Source organism: Polypterus senegalus, chromosome 9, assembly GCF_016835505.1.
Source record: "Polypterus senegalus isolate Bchr_013 chromosome 9, ASM1683550v1, whole genome shotgun sequence".
Taxonomy (NCBI): domain Eukaryota; kingdom Metazoa; phylum Chordata; class Cladistia; order Polypteriformes; family Polypteridae; genus Polypterus; species Polypterus senegalus.
In genome coordinates, this window is record NC_053162.1 from 169,961,232 (window position 1) to 169,981,555 (window position 20,324).

At 36.4% G+C, this 20,324-nt stretch overlaps 1 protein-coding gene across 4 annotated transcripts in view; it reads left to right on the forward strand.

The window, feature by feature from the left end:
• Window positions 1-725: 725 nt before the first annotated feature.
• The window catches only part of LOC120535960 (rho guanine nucleotide exchange factor 12-like), a 158,454-nt gene continuing 138,855 nt past the window's right edge, over window positions 726-20,324 (forward strand). For all 4 annotated transcript variants that reach the window (XM_039764194.1, XM_039764197.1, XM_039764195.1 and 1 more), the window contains exon 1: window positions 726-2,414. In XM_039764194.1, coding sequence (XP_039620128.1) covers window positions 2,383-2,414 — 32 coding nt within the window. In that variant the 5' untranslated portion in view covers window positions 726-2,382. The remainder of the gene's footprint in view (window positions 2,415-20,324) is intronic.

Genomic DNA, 20,324 nt, shown 5'->3' on the forward strand with positions numbered 1-20,324 from the left:
ATATATATATATATATATATATATATATATATATATATATATATATATATATATACATATATATATATATATATATATATATATACATATATATATACATATATATATATATATATATATATATATATATATATATATATACATATATATATATATATATATACATATATATATATATACATATATATATATATATATATATATATATATATATATATATATACATCCGTCTCCATTATCAAAATCACTTTTCTGGGATGTGTGCGCATTTAAACCTATACATAATGAAGTCTTTGTAGGGACATGAGGACTAAATAAAAAAACTTTGAAAAGTGATGGAAAGAGGTATGGCCTAGTGGTTTAGGAACAGAGGCATATTCCACTGCTTTCCCCCCGAAGAATCCTAAGTACGGATATGTGTTTACTTCAGATCTGATTAACAGCAAAAAATTCCTAGAAGTGGCACTGCCGTGGTGTCTGGAATAAAAGGCACTATATAAGCATTATCGCGTGTAAATGTAAATTGCATAAATGAACAGGCAAGGCTTTGTGAAGGTCCGTCAGGATCACCGAACTGGGAGTCCTTTAACCAGAAATACCGCCGATGGTGCAGCAAAAGAAGGCAGGTCGCAGTAAACAGGAAAGTGGATTTTGTCAGCCGGTTCCCGTCATCACGTGCTTTCTCTTTGGGACGCGGGATTATTTTTTTTTTCTGGTCTGAGCGGAAGTAGACGTGGGAAGCCGAGGCAGTGAAAGGCCCAGGCGGATGGATTGGGAAGGTATCGGTGCTTTTGCTGAAAGTCGGACACAATTTTCCCCAAAACGAGAAATGTGATTTACAGTGAGTGGCTTGCAGAATAGCATTTTATGAAGAAGAACGTGTGAAATGCGAGATAGTGAAATGAGGTGTGCACACGAATCCCGAAGGCCGGCCGAGAGAGAGTAACAGCACTGTGGATTTTAAAAACATCATGGAGACGCGGAGAGACAACAAGTGAGAGGAGCACTTTGGGAGTCTGTTTTTCACCTTTTAGGCTGATTTTTTTTATACTTTTATTGCTTTCCTGGAATACCGAGTTGAACGGCGTTTTAAAATAACGTTTTTTTGATTTATTTTTTAGTACCACTCTAAACTGCACCGTCTTATCGAGAGCCTTCTCCGTCCCTCCCCGGTGGGGGTGAACGAAAAGTTTGTGGAGGAGAGCGAACGAGAACGCGGCGGCGACTCAAAAGGCGCATCAAAGGAGAAGGATCCCCCACAACTAACAAGCGAAAGCACTGCTCATGTTTCCCTATTTAATTTCCACCGGAGTACCGGGAACATTGTGTAGAAGGACAAGAGAGTCTGGAAGATAATTCATATTTTGTTTGTTGGAGGAAGGGGAAAAAAGGGTCGGATTGCGAGAGCTGAGATTTATTTAAATCGACGAACATTCTTTTCAATGGGGACTCATCCCGAAATGGAGTTTGGATACATGCTGTGCGAACGCTTGCTTTAGAATCTTATGAAGAAAGTGGGGTTTCCGTCAAAAAGAAAGAAGAAAAAGAGAGCGCGCGAGAGTCGCGCGCACCCCTGCTCTCACACTCGCGCCCTTGTCTCTGTCTCGCGCGCGCTCTCGCTCAATCCGCAGCCCTCACCCTTGCAAGTTTTCCGTGCGTACACGCGCTCTCCATCAGCTGCCTCCTCCTCCTCTTCGCTAGTCTCCCGGCGTGCACGCGTGCACTCCCTCCCGGATCAGACGGGGCTGCGATGGGAAGTCGCCCTCTGCTTCCATTCTAACAACAAAAGCAGATTGCGGGGGGCATGATGGCCGAAGTCGTTCCCATTTGAAGGGACTGGAGGATCTGCGAGCGACATGCAGTGACCCGGCTGGAGGAGCCGAGCCACGCTGCGCTCACCCTGTCTGCTTGTTTGTTTTTGTTTGTTCTTGGATGCTGCCAAGAAGACAAAATTGACAAAAGGGATTAAACTGCCGGGGCACACAAAAGGCGATTTGTCCCAGAATCTTCACCGATTTTTTTGGGGGGTTTGTTTTAATTTATTTATTTATTTTTTTTCGGAGTGCAACACAGGGAGACCTGGCTCATCCGTTACACGTTGGATGTGCGTGGATAGAAACGAGACCTCCACGTGCAAAAAGCCTTTGCAGTGTTTTTTTAACACAAACTGACTTCTTGTACGGACCTGCGTTGCCAAATCGCTTACATCGCCATCATTTTGAAGGATCTTTTCTAAAAGGCTCAGATTTGCTGTTGGGAAGCCTCCCGCTTTGGATTGTTCGACTTTGGTTATTCTTTTGTGGTGTGGGTGGGAATTTGGGGTTTAAAATGCAAATTGGATAAAAAAGCCCCGAAGTAAAACTAAGAACCAGAGAGAGCCCAATGAGCGGCACACAGTCTACAATCACTGACAGGTACGTGAAACCATAAAATAAGTGGGTGAGGGCAATAGGGGCGTGGTTTGTATGACCCCCAACCATCATTAAGTTATGCTCAGTTTTTGTTATGACGTTAAAAGGAGGCGAATCTGCAGTACTGGTGAGTTTTGGATGTGGATGCCGGCAAGAGCGTGTTGTTGGTAAATCTGTAATTTATGTCTGGCCGTCATGTAGCATGCAGTGAAAGAGAGTCGAGATATGCTAAGAATGCGCGCTCTTGAGTGGTCGCACTGACGCAGATTTGGCGCGGTAGCGCGCACGCAAGCTTTAGTCTCTTATAGGTAAGGGTTTGTGATCAAAATAAAGAGGGGAGATAAGCGTACACGTGTTTGGGAATGTAAATTGTGCTATATATTTGTACGTATGTTTGTATATATGAAGAAATACCGTGTGAATATTAGTCCTGGTTCTTTATGCAGTAAATGGAAGTGTGCTTATTTTGAACCATGTCTGGCTCTGAGTTTCAAACAGGCAGGAATTACATCTGACTGCTTCAGTTAGTCATTTGTTAATGCTGTACCTAATGGATGCCATAATGTTCCATACTGATTATTGTGCAGTATTTTATGATGTTTATAGTGTCATTGCACTATTTGTTTCCATTTTATTTGTAACACTAATTTATTTTATAATATTGGACAAGTACCAGTAGGTTTTTAAATAGGCATAACTTTCCAGACGTGTTGTTGGGTTGAGGCAAATGGAGCAAATTGCAGCATCACTGAGCGCAAGGCAGTAACCAACATTTGATTGAGTGACAATCCATCACAGGGCCCACATGCAGCTTTGGCACTTTGAACAGAGTAAACTTAAATCATGTAGTGAAGCGTAGTTTAGTGTAGTTCAGAGGTAATACAAGAAGAGTGATTCTCTGATGTGAGCTTAAAGATCAGTGTAGTGGAGGCTTACTAAAAGAGCTGAGGTTTAGACTCCAAGACAGATTAAGCCTTTCAACGTCATCTATCTATACATCATTTCCTGGATGGGCAGTGGTTTTACTTTTCAGTGTTCGAAACTGTGAGAATGTGAATGTGGGAGGTTTTCAGTGTTAGTATTTTGGGATAGTACTGCAGGATGTTCTGCTCGACCTCTTCCAAATACAACAGGCAGTGCTGCTTGTCCACTGCTTTTCTGTTTTCCTAGTGCAGATGAACTTTATCCATCATGGGCTTCAGTTTTTTGTAGTGTTAGTACAGACTGATCTGCCACAGCTATGTTTATTGTTTATATCTGTAATCCTTTAGCAGGATCAGGTATACTGTCAGGGTGTATAGTCCTACTGCATTTTTTCTCTTGTTTGTGCTACTTTTTGGCAACACATGCTTTTTTTGACTTGTTGTGCCATAGTAGTGATATTTCTTCTTTTTATGTTCTCTGCCACCTTTTCTGTCTTGTCATTTTGTGTACTTCCTCTTGGTCTCATTTCTACCATCATCATTAATAATTGATCTCATCTTGTTAATTATTGAGCAATTTGCTAGAGAAACAGGTATAACTTGATTCTGAGAAAGTGTTGTTGAGTCCGATACTTAAAGTTAATGTAACAATGTTTATTAAAAGCATGAGTGAAATAATGGGTCTTGAGCATAAATGTAATGTTGGTGGAACATAATGAAGAAATGTAGTTTCCACATAGTGGAAGCCACAAAATACAATCATAAGAAATCTGACAAATGAGAAGCAACCATGCACTTCTTCAAACCCGTTTGAATAGCTAATACCTAAGCTTTCCCAATATCTCATCCAAATTCATCTCAATGGTTGTCAATGTTTCTGTTTCAACTACATGCCTAGGTAGTTTGTTCCAGATTTGCATAACTCTCTGCATAAAGAAGAGCTTCCTGCCTTGTACTAAGTGCACTTTATCATACTTGATGATACCAGTGGAAATTTTGTGATTAATCTTTAAGTTGATAGAATTCTGTTGGATCTGCTTTATCAGTGACCTTGAGGATTTTGAAGACATAAATTATGTCTCCATGCTATCTCCTCTGTTCAAGACTGAACAGGTTTAATTCTTTGATTCTGTCAGAATATGACATGTCCTTAAGTCCTGGTATGCACTTATTTGCTCTCCTTTGCAAAGCTTCAAGTGCTGTGGTGTCTTTCTTGTAGATTGGTGACCAGAACTGCACATAATACTCCATGTGCAGTCTACACTAGTTCAATGTCCCTTGATTTATATTCAATAGTTTTCTGATATAGTCGTACATTTTTTTTTTTTTTGCCTTTTTGATTGTTTCTGCAAATTGCCACATTGCTTAGTCAATGAAAATGACTAACAAACACCCAAGTCATTCTGAGAAGTTGCTTGCTTTAGGACAGTGTCTCCAATCTTGTATTTTATAATTGATGTTCCTTTTGCCCACGTGTGAAATTGTTCACTTTTCCACCTTGAACAGTAATGTTTACCATGAATTGTGCATGCCTCCAGAGGCTTGCCAATCAAGTTGTACAGATCTTTGCCCTCATACTTTTGAATTATAATGGGCACAATGATTTGTGACTGTCAGGGTGGCAACCAAACAAAGCATATATCTGCAGCTATAGGTACAAACCAGGAACCAGTTATGGACAGGATGCCAGGTATTAATGAGGCGTGTTAATTCGCAGACCCTCAACAGTCTTTTCTCGACTTATCACCGCATTTCTCAGTTTTGAAGGAAACCTGTGTAGCCATGTGGAGAACATGCAGACTTGACTGGATGTCTGTGATCTTAATTTTTTTTTTCGACTGATACATTTATTCCCCAAATGAAAGGGTATAACGGTGTAATATGGGAATAGGTATGATCTTACTTGGAAGTGAAGTGTACTGTACCTGTATTAATATTGTCTACATAGAATATCAAGGTCCTGTTCCCTGGTAGCTGCTTTAATAAGTTGTTTTCTTTAATGTGTTATGAGGATGTATGTAGTTTGTTTTTCCAGGATAGCACAGCAGTGGAAATACTGCTCCCCCGTACAGTGACCTGCATCCAAATCAACATTTATGTACTACTGAGTTTTCACATGGCTTTTGTTTTGGGTATTGTGGCTTCGTCCCATGTGATAAAACATGTAAGCTTGGCTTACTTTTAGCTAGTGATTTGTGAAGGTACTGTACAGCATGTGAAAGGCACAGTCCGTGTTTGTTTGGTTACTGCCTTGAATCTAAGGGTGTCATTACACATATTGTTTTCCAGTAAAAGTGTAATTGATAAGCCAATATATTAGACTATGGATCTCCATCACATTGTTCATTCTGCAGCTTTAATGTTATGTCAAGTTTAACATCGTGGTATTTTAAAATGTTAGAGTAATTCGGGTAGGGAGGATAAATTTTTTTTGCATGAGCATTTCAGTCTCCCCAGAACATCCATCCATCCATCCATTTTCTAACCCGCTGAATCCGAACACAGGGTCACGGGGGTCTGCTGGAGCCAATCCCAGCCGGCACAAGGCAGGAACCAATCCTGGGCAGGGTGCCAACCCACTCCCCAGAACATACTTGATTTAATGTTTACTTGAAAACTAGGACTTCTCATTTTTGCCTAACAAGCAAAAAGTGCAGAGTTGGCAGCAGCAACTAATGTTGCCTTTCAACTCATTTTGACATTCAAAACTTTAGAAGTGCTGGTCCTCCAATTTCTAGTGGAACAGTTTCTGGTGGGATATACACAATTCTTGTAGACCTCTTTTACACACTTATTTTGTTACATTTATTACCTGAAATTGGCTTATTGATTCATGTAATTTTTCACCTGTTCCTTGTTCAAACACTTTTTTCTGTTAGAAGGTACAATATATTCAATTTTCTTGGTGTAGTGTATCTTTCAAGTTCCTTGTTATTTCCTTATTATATTTTTACATCTACTTATACAACATTTATTTTGAAAGCAAACCCTATTTATGATTTTTAAATGTGGATGCCTTATGGAATAATCATGTTGTTAATGGAAAAACACTAAGTGTAATTGAATCGTAATGAACACCACCATCATAATGAACACCACCTAAAGTTCTTTTTTATACATTATAGTTCTAACCTGCTTCTTTAAGTGGAGCTAATGATCTTGGCATAACATTAATATCTGAATCTATAATTTTACAGTTGTGCAGCAGGCATTGCACTCTCAAGAACACACCTGCATACTTTTCTAAGTGGTGGATTATTCACCTGATTAAAATGTTTTGTTTACATTGAGACAATAATGGGCTATGACCTCTTTTTGTAAACCACTTAGTCCTCATGGAGTCCTTTATACAGTGTAGCCATTCTTGCAGCCCTAGATGGGCTTTTTTGCCTTGCTGTGGTCTTTCAAGGTAAATGGTGTAGGGATATCAATGTAATTGTGGATACCATTTTGGAGCTTTTCTAACAGGAAATGTGGATAATTTCTAAACAATACGTGAATCATCCTTTAAAGTGTTTTTATTTTTTTTTTTTTTTTTCTCTCTTCAAGGTTTGTTTGGTTATATAAATAATTAACAAAGATCACAGAGCCCAAGGGCTTTTGACTGTGAAATGGAGTGAATCTGAAAAGTTTCCTTAATCTTCTGTGACTTTGCTATATATTTACATTAAGGTAATTATAAGTTAGTGTTTTAAGAGCAGTGACCAAAAGCATCCACATTTTAGTTCTAGTCTTATCTAACTTCTTATGATTTACTTCCCTATCTGAAATGTGTAACATATGCAAATGAATGACAGCTTAGATAGGTGACATTGTGTTTCCTCATGCCATGCAATGTACAGTGTTCCCTAAACAAAAGTAATAGCATGCAAAAAAGAAATTGTATTTCACTTTTACGTAAGGATGTTAGTTTTTGGTTGGCATTGCAGATGTTTTAGCTAGGAGCGATGATTTTTTTTTTTTTTTTTCTCCTCGTCCACTTGTGGTTTAAACCCAATTTTATTTTACGAGTGCCTTTGAGACATTTCCACTGTGACCCTTAGGATATTAAATACAGCATCATTCTGTAACTAGGAATCCTGTAATAACTTACAAGTCATATTTCAGAAATCATTGTTAGGTTATATTGACTTTTCAAAATATTAAGGAGCTCAATTATTGAAATGTTAATGCAATTAATTTCTAACTTGGGCATTGAATTGTAAACTCTAACATGACACCTCTGTTGTTTGTAACGCTGTTAGAAGAATATTATCTTTCCATTCTTCATTGCTCATTTCAGATGTTTTCTTTTAAATCTCCCTCTGTTCACTGCAAAATTTGCTGCATTGAATTGAAGTTTTTTTTTTCTCTTTATTTTAAGGAACAGCTTGTTTTGCATAAGGTTGTGCGACAAATGTATTTATTAATTGATTCTTGTTGGTGCAGGTTTCTGGCATCTTTCAGAAAGGGTAATCAATTAAATCATTAAAGGTTTAAGAAATTCCCCTGCATTTTCTTTTTATCAGGTCACAGCCTTACCAGAATTTAATTCCCCATACAAATGCATACTCTGTTTTCCGGTTTTGTGGCACAGCACACGTGATATCAGATGAAACCAAGATGTAAATGAGCCCAAATAGATTTTCAGGCCAAAAATGCTTCAGAACATGGAAAAGTATTGCTGCAAATGTAAAGAAAGGAAATTCAGGGCACATTGCCAAATTTGAAATGTCCAAGTAATGGCCATTACATGGACATAAAGAGAGGCTTCTTGGGTGTTTAGTTTCCATTCAGAGCAAAAACTGCTAAAAGCTGATAATGTAAACAAATGTTTAAGTTTTTGAAACTTGACAGATTTAAATTTTTAGCATCTCTTCCATTCAAACTTTGTTTTCTACTTCTGTCCCCATAATAGTAGTCTCTTCCAAATCATATATGTATGGTACGTCCTCGGTACATCTGCTTCCATCCTGATATGGTTAAAGTTCTTTAGCAACGTCTATGGTGTCAAGCTAGATGTGTTTTTTTTTTCCCCCCTTCCTCTCTTCACTAGTCCAGTCACATTTCACTTGGATATGCCATTGTTCGTGGCAAAAAATGCTCAGTCATTGTGTACTTTGTAATTTCTAATTTCTTTGGTTATTCAGCGCCTTACATTATTATTGAGAAAACAAAGCAAAAGTGACTATTTTTAGCCCAGCACACACGCATTTTAGATTTATATGAAAAGGTGAACATGACTCAAAAATAGATTGACATATTCTTAGTATAGAAGTTTTTCTTGGCATATACACTTTACTATTTTAGATTAAACCAACTTTTTTATTGGTACCATGTGTCTACTTTTTTAGGTATTCAATTTTCCCCCCATACATGCTTGAAATTGGAGGAAGACTTTTTGTGCACTGTTGGTTAGCCTATTGCAAATGAATGAGCGTGTTTGCGTGAATGTGCCCTGCAGTTTCCTAGCACCACATCCAGGTCTGGGCACCTGTCTTGTGGCCCAGTGCTGCTAAAATATGTTGTTAGGGGCCAAAACACCATAGTTTGATCAACCTGTTAAAATGTATTATAAATAAATAATGTACACACACACAACATATGTATATACATTTTTTTTAAACTTTTTACGTAGAATCAAATTTAAATGTTTAATTTCATTTTTCATATGTGCAGACTGATAAATCTATATGCATTAAAAAAGTAAACTAATTTATTGCCAAAATGGTTTTATGTATGAGGATATTTATCCTTATACATGTATAGATATTGACCTTTGAATAATAAGAAAAACTTGCCTACCACCCCCCTCCCTAACAGAAGCTGCTGCCATGGCATTCCAAATACTGACCAGGTGACAGACTGTCTTCATAATTATTAGTACTTCATCCCCTTGCCTGCTGCAGGGTATGCTGTCTCTAATTAGATTAGAATTCAGCCAGCAATAAACTGCAGAATTAGAGAAAGACACTTAACTGTATTAGTTCTGACAAGCATTGTCTATACTGTGTGGCAATGCAGTTTACAACTTCCTTTTCCACATATTTGTGAGTGCAAAGACAATAATTTGCCATCTTTCTCCTCGTACCTAAGAATCAACTAAAACATTCTTCCTTTAAAGGAATAAGGTGGTTACTTATGTGAGATACCAAGTAGAAATGACAGAGAAATAACTCCACAGAAGTTACTCCTTTATTTATAGTCATGCCTTTATTCACAGAGGTAGCTTTCTTATATACTACATAGTATGTAGTTGTATGTCACTATGTTTTGCTGCTCTCTCTAATATTTGAGGGTCAACTTTGTGGAATTGTGAATGCAGGGGGATTCTGGACACCTGAAAATAAGGTTCTAAGGTTTTTGATAATCTATTTTCGATTCATCCATTTTCCGCCACTTATCCACATCTGAGGGCAGCAGTCTGAGCAAAGATGCCCAGATGTCCCTTTTTCCAGCCACCTCTTCTGTTGGGAGTTGAAGGTGTACGGAGGCGTTCCCAGGCCAGCTGAAAGAGATAATCATCCCTGAAGTGTTCTCCCAATTGGACATGCTTGAAAACACCTCTTCAGGGAGGTGTTCATCTAATGCTTAAATAACCTGAACTGGCTCCATTCAGTGTGGACGAGCAGTGGCCCAGCTTTGAGCTCCTCATCCTATCTCTAAGGCTGAGCCCAGACACTTTGTGAAGGAAGCTCATTTCTACCATTGTATCTGTAAGGTAGTTATTTTGGTCTCTACCCAAAGCTCATGACTATAGGTGAAAGCAGGAACTTAGATTGTCTGATAAATCAAGATTATTGCATTTCAGCTCCGTTCTCTCTCGTCGCCACTACTGCTTCAGTCTTTCTGTTTATCTCCCACTTCCTCATTCTCTCACTCCTGAAACAAGAGCCCAATATGCTTAAACTCCTCCACTTGAGACAGCACCTCATTTCCAGCCTGGAAGGGGCACCCCACCCTTTCCCAACTGAGAATCATGACCTCAGACTTGGAGGCGCTTATCCTCATCCCCTCAGTTCTAGGGACTGAATAGCCCACAGTAGCAGGCCTGGGACTCCATACTTCCAAAGCACCCTCTATACAAGTAGGTCACCTCGAGGGATGTGGTCATATGCCTTTTCCAAGTCCAAAAAACATATGTAGATTGGTTGGATTTTCTTGCTTGAACTCTCCAGAATCCTTGTGATGATAAAATGCTGGTCCATTTTTCCGCAAATGGGGCATAATCCACATTGTTTCTTCTGGATCCAAGGTTCAACCAACAGTCAGGGTCCTCCTTTCCAGAATCCTGGAATAGGCCTTTCTAGGGAGTTTGAGAAGTGTGATCCCCCTAAAATAGGAACACCCCTTCTGGTAGTGCTGGATCAGTACTAAAGTTTTGAGTACCATATCGGTACCAGCTTTCGGACCTCACTAGTGCTACCAATATGGCTCTGAAGGAAATAACTCCAAATCCCCAGTATTATTTCAGCCACCTATTGGGCAGCACTGTGCACTGCTTCCCTCCTTGATATCAATGTAGTCCCAATCATTTTGAAGTAATATGGGTCCCATGTGAATATAGAAATTTCTTGACTGTGAGTTGTTGAGCAGTTTTAGTAATTATTAAATAAGTTTGCAGAAACTGAGCAGTGAGATGTTTTAAAGGATAATGTTTGTGTTTTCAGATGTAATTTGGTCTCTGTGGTCTTCCGGAAACTAGCACTTTCAAGTGTAAAACGTAATGCAGAAAATTGATGGATTTGTTGAAGGAGCACCCTCCCATTGCATATTATAGTAATGGAAAATCTACACACGTTGCAGCCTTGCGCTTTGAGTACTAAACGAGACACCACATCTGACTTTGTGGTGGATGCATCAAATGTTTATTTTGTTGGAAGATTTATGTAATGTGCTGTATGTAGACTGCTAATTGTGTGCTTCTGTTAACCCCTCTGCCAGCTAATCAGATGAGTTGCTTTCTTAAGCAGATCTATTAGTCTGTCTGGTAATCCTGACTTTTGAAAATTAACTTCTAGATTTGCATAGTGTGGTCACAGTGCACCCACAGTAAGGGGATGTGGTTAGTCGTTTGTGGCACACCTCACTAGACTCATTCACTTGTTCATGGCCTTCTGTCTTCTAAGCATTTTATTCATGATAATACTCATAAATGCAGAAGAGGAGAGCCATGTGAAAGCTGCACATTCATTGCCTTGCTTCAGCACAAATGCTTACGACAGCTTTTCGTGACATTGCATGGAAAACAAAACAAGCTGCACTTGGTAGACAGTAGGCCATTTTCTGCTGCAGAACTTAACGCCTAGGAACTTGCAGGGTAGGCTGAAGACCATCATTTAACCATTTTTTCTGTAAAGATGCTTATTTTAGGACGGTCTTGTGACTATGTGAGGGTCTGAACCAGTGCTAATTTTATTTTAGCCATTAATCAATTAATTTCCCTGTTATTGGAGCTGGAATACAAGTGGGTTTTTTACTGTTAGGTTTTAGTGCATTTATTTAAAGGAAAAAAATGTACATAATGAAAGAAAATAGCAGAAAGATAGTTATTGTAATTTTTTTTTAAATTCATCACCTAATTAGGTTTCCATTTTTACAAATACGCATTTTTTTTTTTTTTTTGGTCCAATACAAATCGCTGATATGTTACTGGGTTGACTGATTTTGATACTGATTCAGATTTTTTTTTCCTTTATATTGTTAAGAAAACTTCTCACACTAACCTCCTTCATAGCCCAGATGTAGCCTTATGTTTTATAATAAAGTGGTTGGTTTGGTATTTTATAATTAAACTATAAACCACAGGTGTTACGTGTTCATTTTATTTTAACAAAATGAAATTCTATAGGCTTATTGCTCACTGACCATAAAATACTAAAATAAATTCCCTTAAACTACATATTTTCTTAAGCTAATAAAATATGTACAGAAAATATTAATAATACATATGGCAATAAAGATGCTTCTCATAATTCCAAGCTTATATTGTTTCATTTTTTCAGTAATGTATTTATCTGGAACAAAGCTTAATTTAATAAAAGTAACTTGCACTGTTTCTCTAACTATATATATTTCTCACACATTAATTCAATCAATTGATATTGGCAGTTAAAGACTACTCAATTGTGAATATACGTGCACTTATAGGTTAATCTTTTATATAATCATTAATTGTAGTGTAGCTTTTTTCTGTTAAAAAAAAATATATAGTTTTTTTGTTTGGTGTTTTTTTTCTTTCCCCCCTACTGTAGCAGCTAGACATTCCTAATTCTTGAGGTGTAATTAAAAAAATATGGATTACCACTGTAATTGGGTAGTGCTATTTTTTTTTTCACTTGGACAAGCGGTGTTCATTTTAATTAAAAGACAAAATGAAAAATGTTGGAAATCATTAAAGTATCTTTTCTTGCTGTTTGTCTAATTGCACAGAATGACTTCTCTAATTCCTTTTACTTCCTCTAATTCGTATTACTCCATTTTCTTTAATGTCAAGGCTAATATTCCAGTCTCTGTCCCCCTCTTGCTGGTAAGCCTGCCTTGTTGCTCTCTATTTACAGAAACTTTGCTGCAACAAAATTGTGTGCCAGCTCAACTACCTTAGTACCTTGTGTGAATCAGAACTATAATTAAATTACCATAAAACCTAATAAAACCAGATGCAGAAAAATGTTTTTGTGATTGGCAAATTTATGATCACCATTCGATTGTTTTGTGAGAAATAATCTGAATTAGATTGACGATCGATTGGAGTATCACTACATTATGGGAATCAGATACTCCTGGCTTAGTGCTTGCGATAATCTTTGAAAGATTCAACAGTATTGTGTTAATTTGTTAATTTTAGTCAGACAATGATTTTAATAAATATGGAGTGCAAATTTAATTTTGAGCTTAATTGGGCTATTTATCTAATTTTTCTTCTTTGTTAGTCCTTATCAGTTTAGGGTGATGGTTTCATGTTTTGAAGTGTCACCTAAACTTCTGCATGCACAGTATGAACCTGATTGTAGTTTGCCTTTTCATAATAGCATTCCCTTTGTTAAAAGTAATTGATTCATTCATTCGGAATTAGTTTTAAAAGTTTCCACTCAGCCTCGTTTGCATGGCTGTAGCACTATACCATGAGAAACGCATGGGAGTTGCACAGAGCTGGAGAATGGATTTGTCATCATTCTGGCATTTCAAAGCTGTAAGAGTAATGCATTTTTTTGGTGGAAAATACATGAAAAAGATGTATATGGTACATTATATTCAACATGCCAAACATTGGGGTAATAATGCAGCTTACTATAGAACGGTGCATATAATGTCATTACTTTTATTGTTAATCTTCAGTTCAGTTTTTCCTAATGTTTGAAAATAAGACATTGCATTCTAATGAGCAAAATAAAAATACATTGCATTTCACTTTAATCTAGGTTAATATGCCAGACTCCTGTTGAAACAACATGACACAATTCCAACATTTTTCTGACTTTGTTTCACTTAACCATTTATCTCAAATATGTTGAACAACTTCAGAATACTTCCGTGCTTGTTGATACACAGCATTCAAAATGTTGGCATTTTGAAAGTGTTTTTCATATATGGTTATTATGGAAGTAACCAAGTTTGCGAGTAATGGTTCGGCTATCTGACTTTTTACATAAAATTGTAGCTAATCAATGAAGTTCAGTGGAAACATATTATAAACCTACTAAAAAGTAGTATCTGGAGTGGCAGAGATGGGCTTTAGCATTTAAGGAAAATCTGGTGAGTCACTGGGATACACCACAGAAAAAAAATAGTGTTTATGGAAAAGATGAGGGTGGTAACTATAGGAGCTGTTTTTTTCCACTTTTGCACAAAATTAACAGAAGGGTGTTTAGTTCTTTTTCCTACTATTAATCTATTCATCAATATATTAATTTTTCTGAACTTTCCTAATCCAGTTTTAGGGTCCCTGAATATCAGGTCTCTTTGCTTCTCTCTAAGGTTTTAAGGCTGTTGATCTGTCACAAGCTACATTTGCACATACACTCAGAAGTAAAATGTTTAGAGCTATACCAAGTTTTTTTTTTTTATTCAGTTAAGTGTAAATACAGGTCCAATAGCAAGTGAAAAATAAGTTTGGTATTGATGATGATGAGAAACAGAACAGCTTGATCAAAGACTTGCGTGACCTACACCTGTGTCTCCATCTACAATTTCTACCTTTGCTCAATGATCAACTAACAGATTATATATAATATATTAGCCAAGACTTAATTTTCAAGTGATCTACATTTTAATCTTTTTCACTTGAGGCTTGAATCATGTAGACCAGGTGTCTTCCACTCCGGTACTGGAGGGTTACTGTTGGTGCAGATTTTCATTCTAACCCTTAATTAGTGATTTGTTTGTTTTTTTTTCTTCTGATTAATTCTTTTGCCTTAATTTTATTTATTTTTTTTTTGTTTAAGATTCAGTCCTCTGAATTGCTTCAATTTTTCTTTAAACAGTATCCAAACAGAAATGAATTGTGAAGTGAGCAAACAGATGACTAGCTTAGCTAGGAAGGCAACCTCCAACAAATTTCACTGCAAACAGTTTCTTAAGTAGAAGATGATTCTGGTTGTTATTTAAAACCATTTTTAAATTCCATAGCTTGTTGGTACTCTCATTCTGCAACAGCAGACATTTCCAAAACATTTGATGTTCTTTTTTTCTAAGACCATGGTCCAAATGTTTTGTGGTCCAGAGGAAATCGGCATTACTAAAACCTTCCCCTTTATTTTTAGGTATTGTATGATATTTTTAGATATTGTATACAGGTTGCTAGTGTTTTGATGGCTCGTTTTGTGTTTCATTATTGTTTAATTAAGGAAAAAAGAAATAATTAAGGGTCTGAGTCTTAAATTGCAAGTCAATTACAAATGAAGAAAGAGTTAATTAGCAGCAATAACTGCCAACTCCTTAAGAACAGGGTTAGATTGAAATCATGGAGTCACAATAGCTGCCCCAGAACTGAAGTTGGAGGCCTCCAATTTTGACAATGTGATATGACTCCGAGAACAGTTTGTGTATATTTCTTGTAAGTGTAAGACACAGGAACTTTTACATAGACTGTAGCACTTCAGTTGAAATGAATATGTAATTTAGTGTTAGGAAATGACAGATGTGTTTGCCTGAAAGTTATTTTTGTTTTCACATGTATTATGTTCTAAAGATCACAGGTTTGCTAGGCTTTCGCCTCCTAATGCATTCAGATCTTCAACTGATTGTGATGTTGCAACCTGTGTTCTTGACTTAAAGTACTACACAAAACCTTTAATAGCTCCAGTGTTGCAGGTATGTTTTAGTTCACCTGGTGTTTCAGCTAATTGGTGGTACCACGGTACGGTGTAAGATTTGAACTGATACAGAATGAACTGGTTTAAAATATATGCAAACTAACAGATATATTCATTGTTGCTGCATATCACCCTCTAAATTCAGGAGCTTTGAGGGTTGTGCTTTGCTTAAATGAAGGGAATGAAGTGGTTTGTTAGGTGCTTTCAACACAGACTGTATATCATAATCACAGATATTTGTGCCAATGGGTCATGATGCTAAAACATCCCCTTAGTGATCTATTCCAGTTAAATTCTGAACATGTATTTTAAGTTGATGAGAAGACCAGGATATAGAATGGAATGAATGTGGTAGCTAATGAGGAACTTGATTATTTGTCTTCTGCACAATATTAGATAGTGGGGAGAAGTTACATGACTTAGAATTCCATCACTAACTGGAAATGTGCCTTTTAGATAGTATCATAATCAGCCTTTGAAGTCATTGTCTCAGTATACTGTGATTGTTATCAGCAACCAGATTAAATAACCTACATTTTCTCCTACTTCATTACAAATATGCACATTCTCAGAGAAAAGGCTGATTAGTGGAATTGGGTGAAGCCTTGTTTTTATTTCAATTTAATGCTAGTTTTTTTTCCCTCTTCATTAAAAAAATATGCATTAACACAACATAACCCTATAAAAATGCAGGTACCATTATTTGAAGATAATCCATGAAACACCACTCTACATGCACTTGACTTGGAGAGCTCATCTGAATGGGTTCTTCTGGCTTCTTTGTATAGTTTTAATGGTACTGTTTTTACTTATTGATTTGATGAAGTTTGTATTAAAACAAGCTGATTAAACTGCCTTCTGTTCTTTCTGAAATTATTTGTATGTCCAAGTGTTCCCTCAGCATTTTGCTGCAAAAAGTGTTTAAAAAATGTTGTCTCATATTGATGTTATTACTTTGAATTCACAGTAGACAACAACAAATTTATTAATTTGTCAATAATTCTCAGTCTTAAAGAAGTACATGTGTATTTGATCCAATCCTATTATTCACTGCTTATGATTTAGTCAAAGTCTTAGTGCTTGCTAATTTTCCAATTACTTGCTGTGTATACTAAAATTAACAAAATACATCTGTGGTCACAATTTATTTTCTCTCCCTAGGGCGGGGAAAGTTCCCGTTTAGAACGTGAAAAGAACTTCTGTAGGGTTTACTGAAGGTTATAGGACTGCGTCAAACATTTATACATTCTTCTTTCTTTTTCATTTATTCAAAACTTATTTTCCTGCAGGTGCATGATCATTGGGCTAAGAAGCCAAGGTTTTTTTTAATAGTGTCAGCTCAGTTTGCTGGTAATGTTGCAGATTTTACATAAATTGCAGCATGTTTGAGTTGCTTCAGCAAGTTTGTTGGTGCTTCACTTTTATTACTTTTTGGTGTAGCCCTCTGTGCTTCTGAAGTTTTGAACAGGCCTTATTTGAGACAAGCACAAATTTTTCTTTTGGCTCTTTTATTTGAAACTGGAAGCAAATCAGGATAGGTTAAAGGAGCAAATTGTTTATAGATGAAGGCCGACAGAAGCAGAAATGATCTCACTACCCTTGCAATATACTGAAGGTTCCCCCAATATAAGGTTGGGGACTTTTTAAGTAAATGTCATTGAGGTGAACGTCCCACACCTAATTAAGAAACCCTTTTAGGGAAAGTCAAATCCTTTAAAGACAGCTGTGTTGGAAGTTTAATAATAAGTTCTTGCTGAAATACTTCAGGCTAACTACCATAATTACATCTTGGAAAATTTGTCCGTTTTCTGGTTATAGCAATGCTTATTTATCTTCTATATATTCTTTAATATGTCCCATGCATATTCTCTATTGGTGGACCAGTAATTGTTCTTATCACCTCCTGCTTGTTTGAAGACTGGATATACTGACATGGAAGGTTATTAATGTGTAATGACATTTTGTTATCATACGGATTATGACAGGCAGCCATGGTTCCCTCATCTAAGGTAATTAACACTTGCGTAGTTCTCTGCTGGTGCCATGTATGTTGGGGTTGATGACGTTGGATGTATCTTCTTATTCTGGTCAGTTCGTGTTGATGCAGGCAGATGATGTCTTTTAGAAATATTGTAGTGAGATGCTGTTGAGATAATGGACAGCTTCTTGGGTAAGCACACCATTTTTTTTTTTTTTTAAATGCTGTGGCTGTGTATTTTCATGGTCACTGTCTTTGTTTAGGATTAAATTGAAAAAATCAGAAAGACAATGGCAGTGATGAATGTTAGGATCTGTGCTAAGTTTATGCCTTGGATCTATGATACTCTGTTAAATTTTTAAAGGAGCGGGTGGACTGACTTAGTTATCTGGTGGTGGAATCTGTATATAAATCACATGGCCAATGGTGACAATGTGAAAAATATTTGGAATTACATATTAATGTGCTCAAACACACTGATAGCACAGTTGAGACCAGATTTGGAAAACTGTGAACATTTCTGGTCTCTGCATCAGGTGTTAGATAGATATATCAGCACTGGAAGCACTTCAGTAGTGAGCTTAGCAAGAACATTACTTATCTAAAAGGCATAACTTACAATGACAGGTTAAATAGACTTAACCACTTAAGGTTTGAATAGAAAACAGAAATTGTGAAGGGTTAGTTCAGTTTTTGAAGTGAACAGAAATTAAAAGGCATCAGTAAAGTTGATGCTGCAGAAATTATCCAAGGAAATAGTACCTCATGTGCTTTGAATGGAAATTTAAGAAAGTGCACTCAAATTCATGATGTAATATTAAGGGAACTTAGCAAAGTTCACAACAGTTAGCTGTAAAATATCTTGTGATCTTTTATATTTCTGAAGATATGTGCACATTTGTTGCACTATGCAGTGAACAATTAAACAATGATTTTCGAATTGATTCGAAAAACCAACTTTATTGATATTTTGAACTTCACTTTTTTATGTCAAGTTTATATATGGAGTATTGGGTCTTAGGAAAGGGGGTCTCAGGCAGTGTTGTGTGGTAAGAGGTGAGGAATTTGCTTTCAGCATGTCATGGTTAAAATGGGTATGGGAGTAAGTAAGCAAAGATCACTTTTCCAAGCACATTTACTACCTAGTTGTTGCTAAAGCATAGTGTTTCAAAAGATATGCAGCTCTGTTTTTGTGTTTAGAACCCAAAGCAAGCAAGCAAGATTTCATTTTTTCAAGTTAATGTTTGTTACCATGTTATTTAATATAATGCATCTAATAAACCATGTTGTGTAGACTTCTATATTATATATAATTTCCCTGAAAGAAAAGAGCAAAAATGGAGCATTTTCAAAAACAGAGGACTTGGTTTTGACTTTTTTTTTTTTTTAAACCATTTATGTTTTTTTTCATATCGCTAGTAATATCTTAACTGTAATGTTTTGAAGTGCTTGTATTACCATATAGCTGGGTACACAACATATACCCCAGGGACCTTTCATTAATCCCTGCTCTCAGCTTCATATTGAGATCTATTGCTATGACACATACATGTTGTATGTGACATTTTAAAAGGGAAACTGACTTCTGTAACTGAAAAAATAAGAACCTGATCATGCTCAATAGTTGTGTATTAAATCAGTAATATTCACCAGCAGTTAATTGTGCTTGCTTGTGTCAGGCATTGATTTGATACATCATCATCATTGTGTCAGGCATTGATTTGGTACAAAATTATAGAAGATGCCTATTCAAACATTGAGCATTTACTTACTTTTTATAAAAGAAAAAAAAATTGTTCCTTCATGAAATAGATGGGAAGTTATTGTCTATTCCCTAAGCACTTTGTACAAAGCAAGATTATACAGTACTGCTCATCACAGGGGCGACACCCATTTGCATTAGACATTTAGTGTGAATTGTGCAATATGGCGTAGTGGTGAAAGGAATGAACTTAACTGACAAAATGACAGAGCTGGTGGATTATTTCCCCAACTCCACTTCATTTTCTTTTAACCAGCCTGTATCCAAAATAAAACAAAGCTGTAAACCGATAGGTTCATATATTATTTATACTCAGTAAAATTATTTTAGTTAAACATCTTGCATCATAAAATTAGTGTACAACTAATTTTTAATCTCTATTTTTTCAGGTTATATTTTGAAAGGCTCAAAAGCTATCATCAAAGCTAAAAATAATTTCAGTAGACAAAAATGAAACGTTCAAAATGTTAAATGACTTCAGTGCCATGGCCTTGCATGAAGTAAATTTATAAGCATTCAATTAGTTTGTTGGTTTTGTAAATTGCTCTCAGTTGAGTGCAAGTTTGGAGCACTGACACAGATTTCCAGCTGTAAAGCAATAAAACCATACATGAATGGACAAATTAGGATGATCATACAGTAAAACAGTAAATTTCAATCCAATCAAAATAAATTGTGACTATAGAAGTATATGTTTAAGATTATTGAGATATTGTCATCCAATGGTCCAGGAAAGGAAAATTAAAACGAAGAAATTGACAGATGAAACACTTATTTAATGCATCACACTTGGCTTTTTAGACCAGCCACACTACAGAGGAATGTGGTTTTAGTTTCTTTTGTCCTCTTTGAGCACTTGTACTATTACTCATAGCCAACTCATCTGCTTTGAACAGCACTCTTTTTTAGCCCATTTTACATGATTACTGTTTTAGTTTTCAATTAGTATTTTAACTT